At 34.0% G+C, this 12,954-nt stretch overlaps 1 protein-coding gene and 1 pseudogene across 1 annotated transcript; both read left to right on the forward strand.

The window, feature by feature from the left end:
- Positions 1-1,743: 1,743 nt before the first annotated feature.
- On the forward strand, positions 1,744-2,708 carry LOC120180257 (WUSCHEL-related homeobox 3-like). Its single transcript, XM_039185631.1, has 3 exons — positions 1,744-2,042; positions 2,190-2,199; positions 2,361-2,708. The coding sequence occupies exons 1-3, from the start codon at positions 1,744-1,746 to the stop codon at positions 2,706-2,708; spliced, it is 657 nt and encodes a 218-aa protein (XP_039041562.1).
- Positions 2,709-5,402: 2,694 nt separating this feature from the next.
- LOC120180155 lies at positions 5,403-11,561 on the forward strand (annotated as a pseudogene).
- Positions 11,562-12,954: the final 1,393 nt, after the last annotated feature.

Genomic DNA, 12,954 nt, shown 5'->3' on the forward strand with positions numbered 1-12,954 from the left:
ACAATCGTGACATCTCGTTGATGATAATGAGCTTCTATCAATATAAAATAATTAAATTGATGATTAGAAAATAATGATAGAACAATAAAATAACTAATTAAACATTAAGGAAAGAGACTATCGTATCTAACTTTGAAAACAAATAAAAAAAATTATGTTACAATAACAAAAAAACATGCTACAGTTTTAGAAAACAACTATTACTTTATTAAAAAATAAAAATATTTAATAACACAAAGTATCAAATAAAAAAAAATTAATCAACGAAAAAGAGAATCTAGAAAGAATATAACAAGGTTTCTATCATAATTTAGGGGCTGGGGCAGTTTAGCCACAGTATCACTCTAATCAACTTGAAATGAATTAAACTTTAAACCATAGGACCAAGATGAAATTTACCCATGATTACTATCATACTCCTCGTTTGAAGGATACATAACATAGACTGCTATATAGATTCTGCTGACGTCAAGTTTAAATAAGGGGTACCCACTTGTAAGACGTGTTTTTATATGGATAGCCCCACCTTCCTAATAGAATAATAAATATAAATAAACCAAAGAGTGCCTACATTAACTAAGGTGTTCCTATAGCCAGGTACCCTTGGAACCTCCATCAACATAACTGATCAAACTCAATAAAGTGTAATCTTCCATTGACAAAGCGAGCCTCTTTTAGTTCAACTGTGTATAAGTTGCTAGCACTGAGGACTTCATTTTTTTATAAAGTTTTTAAAATATAATATCAAAGTTTAAAAAATTAATACATAATATTCTTTTAAATAAATATTGATAATATTTTTAGAATAATGTTTTTAAATATAAAAGACAATATTTTTAAAACGGATAAGATATTAGTAGAGTTTTATAATTTGATGATTAAATTGATTATTTACTCAAATATTAATGCAAAAGGAGGCAGTACTTGCAGGGTGCAATCATGGTGGGGTGAAGTACCTCATGCTCAAGTATGCAAAGGCAGTTGCTACAGCGGATCTATATTGAAATTTACTATGGTGTTGTCTCCGACCAAAATCATTAAAATTTTGCTATTGCCTACTTCATCCATATTAATCATTCTAACTTCTCTCTTTCGTTGCAATAGTTATGATTTTTGCTGTTTTCATACGTGAAATTAATTTATTACATCGACAGTGATAATAAACACGACGATATTAAAAAAATGCTTTCATTTTCACTATTTTTTTGTTAAGCTTAGCTGTGCTTAGTATCGGAAAGCAACCAACACTAGAATCACAGGAAGCTGGTGTATATTGACACCCCAACAGATTTTAAAATTCTTTTTTACCCTATAAATTATATATATATATATATATATATATATATAAGGAAAAAAGATGACACGCCTTTAAGAAAGATTTTGACACCCTTTGAAAAAGAAATTGACTCTATATTTAAAAAAAAATTAACAATAAAAAATTTAAAACTAAATTTTTCCATTTGAAAAAAAATATTCATATAATTTTTAAATTTTATACGAATTAAATTTGCTAGTTCTGCACTGACTTGAATTCCCCTTAGCAGTGAAACATCAGCGTGACAACTAGCGCCTTTTACTTTTGCCAATCTATTAAACCGATCTTTCTTTTGCTGTCCCCCCTTCTGTCTTGCCTTTAATTCCTCTAACTTTGCCTATGTGCATCTTGTCTATTTATACATGTATTTTGAAACCTTTTTCAAAGAGAGAAAGATTCTAGGTGCATCCTGTTTTGTTTTTCGTATAATGTCTCCAGCAGGGTCTACTAGGTGGTGTCCAACACCACAGCAACTTATGATGTTGGAAGAGATGTATCGGAGTGGGATTAGAACCCCAAATGCCTCTCAAATCCAACAAATCACTTCTCAGCTCTCTTCGTATGGCAGGATCGAAGGCAAGAATGTTTTTTATTGGTTCCAAAACCATAAGGCAAGAGACAGACAAAAGCTTAGAAAGAAACTTGCCAGGCAACTACAACATCGTCAACTTCTTCACTACTTGGATTCTCCTGCTGCCTCCCCTGCTTTCGACATATTTTTCCTCAGGTAACAGAAAAGAAAATGGAAAGTGTACTCTTGTTTTGTATGTTTTACTCTGAGATATTAAAATTAGGGTTCCTTTGGGAAAAAATATTAATATCCGAAGTTCAGATGTGCATGCATGCATGCATGTGCTTGATTTTGTTCTTTTAGTCTGCTTACTGTTCTTAGCTTTTAATTTTAATTTTAATGGACAACTTTGTTTCGGGACCTTCTTCCACACTGCTTATTCTTTAGTGTGATCAATTTTCAGCTTTTATTCATTGATAATTCTTCTCTTTTATTGTTTTTTTTTCTTCTCTCGGGTAATTGGTTTGGTTGCAGGCAGGGATTCATGATGAAGCAGCAAAGCAAGTGATGAACTATCCGTGGAAATTTTGTATCCCAGAAAGAGTGGGCAAGAATAAGGGCATTATGAGAATGTACGGGAGTGATTGGTTGATGATGGTTGATGCGTGTCCTCCTTTATCATCATCGTCCTCACCACCACCGCCGCCATGCTACCCCATGATCTCCAGTCCACCTCTTAAAACCCTTGAACTTTTCCCACTCACTGCTTCAAATCTCAAGGAAGAGTGCAACGACAACGTCAACAGCACCGACTCCTCCATTTCACTTTCTTCAGTTTCTTGTAACATCAAACCGGCTAAGATACCCCTAAGCCTCCCTTAATCTCACCCTCCAAATAATTTAATAAGTCTGCTTCCTGGGTTCTAACCAGGTTTTAGCATATTTCATTTTTAGATGAAATTTCGGTCAAATTTGTTTGTTTAATGCATGTGTGGCAGGTTTTATGGTGTTAGAACGACAAAAGATTAAAGTTTGTGCGGGAGTAAAGTTACAGCTAGTACTGCTCCTTGCTCACTGTTACTTATGTGTTATGACCTATTAATAACAGCACTCTATATTTTGTCCATTTTCCGGTTCCAATTCCAAATCATTATCAGAATTCCAGAAATTTTTTTTTTGTTTCGATGTTTCTTTACATTGTTTTTCAGCTCTTTGTTTCCGCCCGTCTTTAATGCTTGCATGATAAATAATATCGAGCAGAAATAGATTAATAAGATTTATTATTATAATAATTATATCTTATTTAATATAATTAAATATTAAAATATAGAATATTTTTTTTCTATACTATTGAGCATTCAATCTACATTGTTTTACTACTCTAATGACTGCATGTATATTGCACGTTGAAATTAGATAAAGATTTAAGCTATTAAATTTAAATTCAATTGGTAAGAAAGAAAATAGGAAGGAAGCTACGAGGGGGAAAAATATGGAGAAAGTACGCGAGGACATTACAATAATAGCAAAAGGTTGAGAAGAGCATAACAGATTAATGGAATATTTCCGCTTTTAGGGACAAAAAGAAATAACTTCAGCCGATATAATTTAATTACTATATAAGAGGTATAAGCAAATTAATCCAAATAAAAAAAAAAAAATATAAGCAATGCATGCAATAATAGTTAAAATATCAATTTAATGTGAAGCTCAAATTTTAAAAATAGGTCCCTCGCCAACATTGCATTAAAATCTTATGCCAAACTTTATAGATTTCATCGGTAGTGTCATTTTCCTTAATAATAATGATAAATATTTTAATAATTATTAAATTAAATGGCATGATAAATTACAATTCAATGTTTCGATTGACATAAATGAATCAAAAGAATTTGGATACGGTTATACTCTTTGAAAAAATTAAATCTATACAGAGTTTAAGTAATATCTTATATTTTTTTATTAATAACCTAATTTCATACTTCTAAAATTTTAATATAATTTAAAAAATTCGTATTCACAAGTTCTTGTATTTGTCTGTATTGCTTGATATATGTACATATTTAATCGAAAAAAGTTATTAAAATATTTAGTTTTATTATAAAATATTTATATTAATACAGTTATTATTCTATATAATGAAAGAACAAACAGTGACATCTTTTTATTTATTTATTTTTTATTTCTAATAATTTGTGACGATTATCAGATAAAATTTGTTCAGGATTTTTCTTAATTATTGACAATGTACACATATCCTTCAAAAGCAACTGTTCAAACATATGACTTCAAAGGAGAATACCGCACACCCTTCATACGATACGATAATGCGTATCCATAACTTTCTTAATCATTAATTGTTAGTTAGATTTTTCTGAGCAATTATTTTTTATTTTTTTAATAGTTTAGAATAGTTAGAACGTAATATTTGTTTAAAACTTTTGTAATTTATTGAAAACATGCACATACCCTACAAATATCAGCTCAAACTTAAAATCTTTAAGAAGATTAAAATTTTTTATCACTAAGATCTTTTCATGAACTAATAAACTGTGAGATATTTTTTTTATCTTAATACAAAATTTCACTAAAAGTATTTAAATGGGTGAATTTATGTTGTACCCAATGATTTCCACGTGTCGGAACTGAATTGGATTGCATGGGCTCTTGCCCAATATCTTAACTAAGCAGACGCTTGTGAAGCTTTAGTAATTTAACAACGCTTCCTAGTGGTTCAGGGGACTTACTGGAACGATGTTCCATTCTAATGGAAAAAGAAATAGATTTGATCTTTTTATAAATGTTTTTAGTTTTTTTAATATAAATTTCATATAAAATAATAAAATAAATTTATTAAAATAATTAATACCGTCATTTAAATTTATAACTCTGCCATTGTTTACCAAACTAAATCACTCGTGCATTTTCAACTATGAAAACAGAATATAAACATTCAATTTAACCCAACTGAAGGAGCGATCAGATTCATAATAATAATAATAAAATATTGTTTTTACTAAATAACTCAGGTTCAAATACATACAAACATACATACATATATAAATATACGAAATTTTAAAATTAGATATAAATACTATTTTATAATCATATTAAAACATTTAAAAAATTCAACTCAACAACCACCAGGAAAATAATTTCAACAAAATAACAATAAAAATATTTAATGAATTTTCTATTAGACCTTAAATTTCAAAATATTCCCAAATATGCAATCATCAATTATCATTTCAAAGTAATTCGGTTCCATTCAAATTTGAAAGTAAATAACTAATTAGAATCAGTCATAATGTTCATTTTCTAATATAATAATAAATTTAATACTCCAAATTTATATATTTTGTCAATTTCATTTATTTTTTTAAAATATTTATAAATTTTATCAATATATATATAAAATAAAAATGAATAATAAAATTTTATGATATCTAATATAATTTAATGTTAAAATAAATAAATAATAATTTTAATAATGGAATGGAATAATTATTTTAATAATGGAATGGAATAATTATTTTTCCGATGTGTTATATGTGTAAAACGACGTCGAAGAGGCAAGTACAGCCAAAAGGGGGACAGATCCAACGGCGGGAAACTTGCTAAACCATGGAGCACTCTCTTCGTCTCTTCCTTTCGTGCGAACACTGAGTTGAGTGCAGTCGAGTCACCCTCTTTCCTTTCCACTCTGTTTCTCATACTTTCTTCCTCTACCTCATCGCCCTTCTGTCCTTTTTCGTCTTTTCACCTCTAGTCCCCATCCGACGTCTCCCATCTTTCCACGTCACCACCGTCATCTTCACCCTCCCTTCCCTTCATCCGTCTCTTTCTATTTGATTTTAACTCCCTATAGGGTTTCTCAGATTTAACCCAATTCTATGTCCTTTCTCCGCTCCTTAATTTTCTTCGATTAGGGAAAAAAACGAATAAATTTTCCAAATCCTCAATTCGTCGGCTCTGTCAATTTTCTTGGCAGAGATTCTTCATAGCCAGGTATTTTCTTTCCTCAATTTATTTTCATTCTTCTATATTTTATTTTATTTTATTTGTTTTTATGCTGTTATTTATTTATTTATTTCAAGTCTTGAGAATTTCTTTTATTTACTTGTTTCTGTTAGGGCTTTGATATTGGCGCTATATTCCTAAACGCTGAAAATATATATTTTTTATAAATATTTAGTTGAATTGAGGATTAGATTTTTGTTTGTTTATGTGGTGTTTTATATTATGATGGCGATTGAGAAGAATAACTTCAAGGTTTCACGGTTTGATTCGGAGTTTTAACCCCAATTCTATGTCCTTTATCCGCTCCTTAATTTTCTTCGATTAGGAAAAAAAACGAAGAAATTTTCCAAATCCTCAATTCGTCGGCTCTGTCAATTTTCTCGGCAGCGATTCTTCATAGCCAGGTATTTTCTTTCCTCAATTTAATTTCATTCTTCTATATTTATTTTATTTGTTTTTATGCTGTTATTTATTTATTTATTTATTTCAAGTCTTGAGAATTTCTTTTATTTACTTGTTTCTGTTAGGGCTTTGATGAATTGGCGCTATATTCCTAAACGCTGAAAACATAGTTTTTTATAAACATTTGGTTGAATTGAGGATTAGATTTTTGTTTGTTTATGTGGTGTTTTATATTATGATGGCGATTGAGAAGAATAACTTCAAGGTTTCACGGTTTGATTCGGAGTTTTCGCCTGGTAGTAGAGAGACGACCGTGTCAAGTGATGAAGATGAGCTTCAACGTCAAAGATCAGTTGTTGTTTCTGATGGTGAAGACGATGATGGTGGATTTGATGATGCTGATTCAGGAGCAGGTTCGGACGACTATGATTTATTGGAATTAGGTGAAACAGGGGCTGAATTCTGCCAAGTTGGGAACTCTACTTGTTCCATGCCTTTCGAGTTGTACGACCTTCCTGGATTGGAAGATATTTTATCACTTGATGTGTGGAATGAGTGTTTAAGCGATGAGGAGAGATTTAGCCTTACTAAGTTTTTACCCGACATGGAGCAGGATACATTTATGTGGACATTGAATGACCTTCTTAAGGGTTATAATTTTCATTTTGGAAGTCCTATTAAGAAGTTATTTGATATGTTGAAAGGAGGGTTGTGTGAGCCAAAGGTTGCACTTTATCGAGAGGGTTTGAATTTCTTTCAGAAGCGGCATCGTTACCATCATTTGAGGAAACATCAGAATAATATGGTTGTCAATCTTTGTCAAATAAGGGACGCTTGGGTTAATTGTAGGGGATATAGTATTGAGGAGAGGCTTCGTGTTTTGAATATTATGAGAAGTCAAAAGAGTTTGGTGCATGAGAAATTGGAAGACGAGGATTCTGAATCCTCCAAAAGAGAGGATTTGGGTGATGGATTGTGGAGCAAAAAGGTTAAGGATCGAAAGGCTTCGCAGCAAATGACACGGTACTTTGATTATGAAGTTGAACCGAATTTAGAATTCATTTCCCAAGGACAGCTGATGGCTTTGGAACCTGCAAAATATGGGAAGCTGAATCCAAAAGGTAAACTTAAAACAGGTGGGTCAAAATTTTCTTCTGCAAAAGAGTTTGGGAGCTGCTTTTACCCTGGTTTGGATATGAATTCTGAGCCATATGATTTTTCAGGAACTCTTCCTCGACAGAAATATAAGTCGGGGTCAGTACACAGGCATAGGATGGATGAGGCTGGATGATGAAACTGAAGACCCAATGTTCGGAACAGGTATTCAACGAGACCGAAATGTTGTGTGTGACAGAATAGTGGGCAAATCTGGTTCATTGAGAGCAGGGAAAAAGTATGACCATTTAAGAGTGGAAGAATTAGCTAGTGATAGTTCCTTGGCTTTTCCTTTTTCTTCAAAGCAGGAGTTTGAGGCCTACGGTAGGAACAGAATATGAATCAGTTGTTGGAGGCAAAAGTGTATACTTCTAACCCACCTAAGATGAGAACAGCTGATGATTTTCCCAAGAAGGCCAAGTATTCAGAAAACCATCTGCAATTTGCAGTAGGGAAACAGAAAAAGTCTTTGAAAGGCCGGAATCCACCATTTCCATTGAAAGGGAGTCGAGTTGACTTATCTGAAGGTGCTGAAATTTTTGGTCAGAATAAATACCGAGGAGAAGACTTCTCTGTGGATTCTTCACCCAGGTCTGGTGATCAGAATATTAGGAGCAAGAAATGGAGAACAGGGCGAGAGTCTCCTGGTCTCGGTTTTAGATCTCGTAAAGTTCCTTCACCAATGATAAATGATCGATTCTTGCAGTCTGACAGTAGAATGAAACCATTGCAGGAGAAGATTAGAGGGAACTATGTACGAGATGGAGAAACATTTATGGCTCTACCAAAAGGTAGTAGAGCATTTTTTCGAAATGAAGAAACAGAATCCGACTCATCTGAGCAATTCAATGAAGATGAGGATAGCAATCCTCTAATGAGAAGCAAATTGGCATACCCCAGTGGCGTCATAAAAGATTTTCGGCTGTCTTCATTGAAGTCTGGGCTAGATTCTAAAAAGACCAAGTCCTTGATGAAAAATTCTGTGGAGGATAGATGGACTGTTGATGGAATCACTCGCTTTTCCAAGAAGAGGTCCAGGGAAAATGTGCATGTCCCGGTAGAAAACTATTATTTGAAAGGAAAGCAGAAGGGCAAGATGCATGAGAAAAGTCCCTTGCTTTACTCTGCCTCTAGCATTTTGGACGATGTTGATAGGAAACAGGTTTATGAGTCGGGCAAAGATGACAGGTTAAAGATGTCCTCATTAAGGGTCTACCCTACTGAGAAAAGGCAGAAAGGTGAACTTGCCTATGATCAGTCTATGTCTCAGTCAAAGTATCTGCTTGATCATCTTGTTGATGAGGAGGATGCTTCACCTGTGACAGGACCATTAACAGATGCAAATATCATGGGTAGAACTGGGAAGAAAGGAAAGAGAATTGAAGCATATGATCGCCATGAAAAATCTGCAGCCTCTTCTCTGGGGTGCAACAAAGTGACAAAGAAGAGGACGGGGAAGGAGTATGTGGCACATGTAGATGGAAGGGGTGAAGACCTGCAGGCCAACCTTCAGCAGCAAACTGATGATTCCCTTCTCTTAAAGAAGGGAAAACTGAAACTGGAGGTTGATACTGGAACTCTTGATATCGAAGCTTCTGAAGGTGCAGAAGCTGGAGTCTTAGATGTGGAGATGGAAGCCAAGGCACATAAAAACCGTTTACTTTGATTACCCCCACAGTTCATACCAGTTTCTCATTCTCAATTATACATCTTCTTTCTGCAGTTCGCTTGGCAATGATTACTCCACTTCCAGAAGATTCCTTGGAGGTTAACAAACCTAGAGAGGAGCAGAATGGACAGAAGGAAGGTGGTGTGAATGGGGTTCTTTTTCGTGAAAATGTAGCTAGCAATAATTTGGACCATCCGGTGCAAGCAAGTGTGCCTTCTCTAACAGTTCATGAGATTGTTAGTTGTGTGACAGTGAATCCTGGAGATCCATGTATCCTTGAGACGCAAGAGCCGCTTCAAGATTTAATTCGGGGAGTTCTGAAAATTTTCTCATCAAAACAGCACCTTTGGGAGCAAAAGGTTGGAAGGCACTTGTTGCCTATGAAAAGTCCACAAAAAGTTGGTCTTGGGTTGGTCCTGTTGCGCACAGCTCAAATTATCATGAAGCTATTGAGGAGGTGACATCACCTGAAGCCTGGGGTCTTCCCCACAAAATGCTTGTCAAGTTGGTTGATTCATTTGCAAGTTGGCTAAAAAATGGTCAGGAAACTCTCCAACAAATAGGGAGCCTTCCTGCACCACCGCTTGAATTGATGCAAGTCAATTTAGATGAGAAAGAAAGGTTTAGAGATCTAAGAGCTCAAAAGAGCCTTAACACCATTAGCCCAAGTTCTGAAGAAGTGAGAGCTTATTTCCAAAGGGAGGAGCTTCTTAGGTATTCTATTCCTGACAGAGCTTTCTCTTACACAGCTTCTGATGGCAAAAAATCAATCGTTGCTCCCTTGCGAAGGTGTGGAGGTAAGCCAACTTCAAAGGCTCGAGATCACTTTATGCTGAAACGTGACCGTCCACCACATGTTACGATTCTTTGTATTGTGAGAGATGCGGCTGCCAGATTGCCTGGAAGTATTGGCACCCGTGCAGATGTTTGTACTTTGATAAGAGACTCTCAATACATTGTTGAAGATGTCTCTGATGCACAAGTTAATCAGGTTGTTAGTGGGGCCTTAGACCGTTTGCATTATGAACGTGATCCTTGTGTACAATTCGATGGAGAGAGGAAATTGTGGGTTTATTTACATAGAGAAAGAGAAGAAGAAGATTTCGAGGATGATGGTACTTCATCTACCAAGAAATGGAAGAGGCAGAAAAAAGATACAGTAGAGCAAACTGACCAAGGAGCTGTAACCGTGGCTTTTCATTCTACCGGTGATCAGTCGGGCTTAGAATGGGGCTCTGATCTTAATGCCGAACCTCCATGCACTGATGGTGGTAAAAAGATGGAGACAGATTTTCATGATGGACAAAATATGGAGTATAATGCTGATACTGCTCATGGGTCTGAGCTAGCTAACACTCAACATGGTCATCCTGAAAGCAAATTGCTACGTCAAGAAAATTCCACTAACGAAGAATTTGATGACAATGCTTTTGGGGGAGAGAGGCCGGTTGGACTCCCGAGTGCAAGCTTATCATGATCAACATTTCAGGTAGTTTCCCGAAGCTGTATGAAATATTTAAGGTGCATAGATTTTGTTTTTGGCTGGCTGCTGAAATTATAAAGCTCGATCATTTTCACTAGGGCTGTAAATGAGACGAGACAGATCGCGAGCTACTCGAGATCGACTTGATGAAGGCTCGATAAATACTCGGATCTAATAGACTCGACTCGAGCTTGAGCTCGACTCGAGTTCTTAACGAGCTACTTGATATTCGAGTGGAAAAGCTTGTGAGCAGCTCGAAAATATAATATATTAAGATTTTATTTTTTTTAAATAAATCATTAATAATATTATTATTTATGTACTGATTTTTTTAATAAAAAAACAGTAAGATTTTTATGTATTTAAGGTTCAGGTTCTAGTTTGAGTTTGAGGTTTCAATCGAGTTAAGTTTAAGATATTTTTTTCTCAAGTCGAGCCTTTTCGAGCTGCTCACGAGCTTCAGTTCAGGATTTCGAGTTTGAGTCGAGCTTGAAAATTTTAAGCACGCGAGTTTTCGAGTCGAGTCGAGCTTATTTCAGAGTTTTCGAGTCGAGTCGAGTTCAGCAATACTTGTGCTCGACTCGGTTCGTTTACATCCCTAATTTTCACCACTGTGATTTGTTATATTTATTATGAAGATTTGTGATTATGAGTTTTGTTGACACTTGATTTTCACCTATCAGAGAGCCTGCAGTTCACCCTGTTACTAGGATGATGAAGGATTCTATTGTACTTTATGCTTTTATAATTGCAACTTCACATAGAAGATATCGTTTGCATATTTTGTGTCGTGTGCAAGTGGCCAACCTGTTAGTTTCTGACATTTTTGCAGGTTGAAGTCCACAGAGGGTAGAAGGTTAAGTTATGGATCCCATTCAAGGTTGGAAGGTTACATGTATAGTGATTTCTAGCCAAAAAGTGTAGCTTAGAAAGTTGAATTCTGAGATGTGCTTAAAATACAGGAGGATATTTGCATTTCACAAGTTTTTTTTTTTGATTTCTTAAATATGTTCACTGAGCTGATAAAACATGCAAAATTTGGCTTTCAATGATTTTTACATGCTCATTCTTCGTAATTCCCAAACGATTCCTCCATGGAAACACATATTTTATTAGGCGGGCCTCATAAATTAGAAAAGTGAAAGAAAGAAGATAGTAATTTTGCCAAAGTAATATATTTGATACAATGAAAAATGGTTATATCCATGTGCCACTCATTGTAGTGGCGAGACTGTTGATCCCATATATGATAATTTACTAAATTAATATATTTGTTACAATGAAAAATGGTTATATCCATGTGCCACTCATTGTAGTGGCGAGACTGTTGATCCCATTTCACATTCCTTACCTACAGCCATATTTCAAGTATGTTTATATAATAAACTCACCGAAACCCCACCTTCTTTCTCATGTTCCTCTCACAATCACAATAAATGAAGCCTATGGGAGTATAGACATTCATTGTTTTGCATACCCTATAGCTAAAATGAACATTAAACATTAATCATTGATTGACAAAATCATAATGATGATGTTCATTGATCGACAAAATCATAATTACTGTAATATATAAAACAAGGCTAGATACCCTATTATATAGTAATTAACAAATTTTGTAGCTATATGCTTGGCACATGGGTTTGTCTTGTACAAGTCCATTACTTTTCAAGTGGGTGTGGGGTATTCCTCTCTTCAAGTCCATTCTCTTCAAGTAGGGCAACCTTTATAGAGGGATTTTTTAAAACGAATATTATTAAAATTGTCGGGAAAGAAATATAGTCAAATTACGAAATTTATAATTTTAATTTGATCACTTGTACGAGTGATTATATATTAAAAACTCTGCATGTATAGGGTTTATATCATTAAATTTTAGTTTTTATATTAGATTTGTTAGTGAACTTTAAAATGATATAACTCTAGTATTGAATTTTAATTTTACAATCATACTCTTAAATTTAAGTTTATATCGTTAATATGAATATGATGACATGGTTAAAATGGTATCGTTTTCTTATGACTATATAATCCTTTAAATTTATATATCAAATTTGTTATTAAATTTTAAAATGTTTTAATTTTAGGTATTGAATTTTCAAGTGATGTTGGCGATCAATTGACATCCATTATTAAAATTTATTTGTAATAAGGTTGGTACCAAAACATTTGCATTTCACTTCTCTTTCTTCTCATTGGATGAGTATTTTATAAAAATCACTCAAAATCGATGAAAATTCATCTAAAAGTTCGATGTGTTAATATTTTGGTCTCCTCTAATAGTCATCCAATCAGACTAGTTTTGAAGTATATTGTTCATCTTCTCGAAATAATGTTTATTACTATTCAAATTTTGGAGCAAACACCTCAAACCCCTAAAATTAAAAAAAGCTCCTAAC

The sequence above is a fragment of the Hibiscus syriacus genome, unplaced genomic scaffold (assembly GCF_006381635.1).
Source record: "Hibiscus syriacus cultivar Baekdansim isolate YM2019G1 unplaced genomic scaffold, ASM638163v2 tig00112491_pilon, whole genome shotgun sequence".
Classification (NCBI taxonomy): Eukaryota; Viridiplantae; Streptophyta; class Magnoliopsida; order Malvales; family Malvaceae; genus Hibiscus; species Hibiscus syriacus.

Coding starts and splice junctions, on each gene's coding strand:
- LOC120180257 (XM_039185631.1), top strand. CDS start 1,744: ATGTCTCCAGCAGGGTCTACTAGGTGGTGTCCAACACCACAGCAACTT.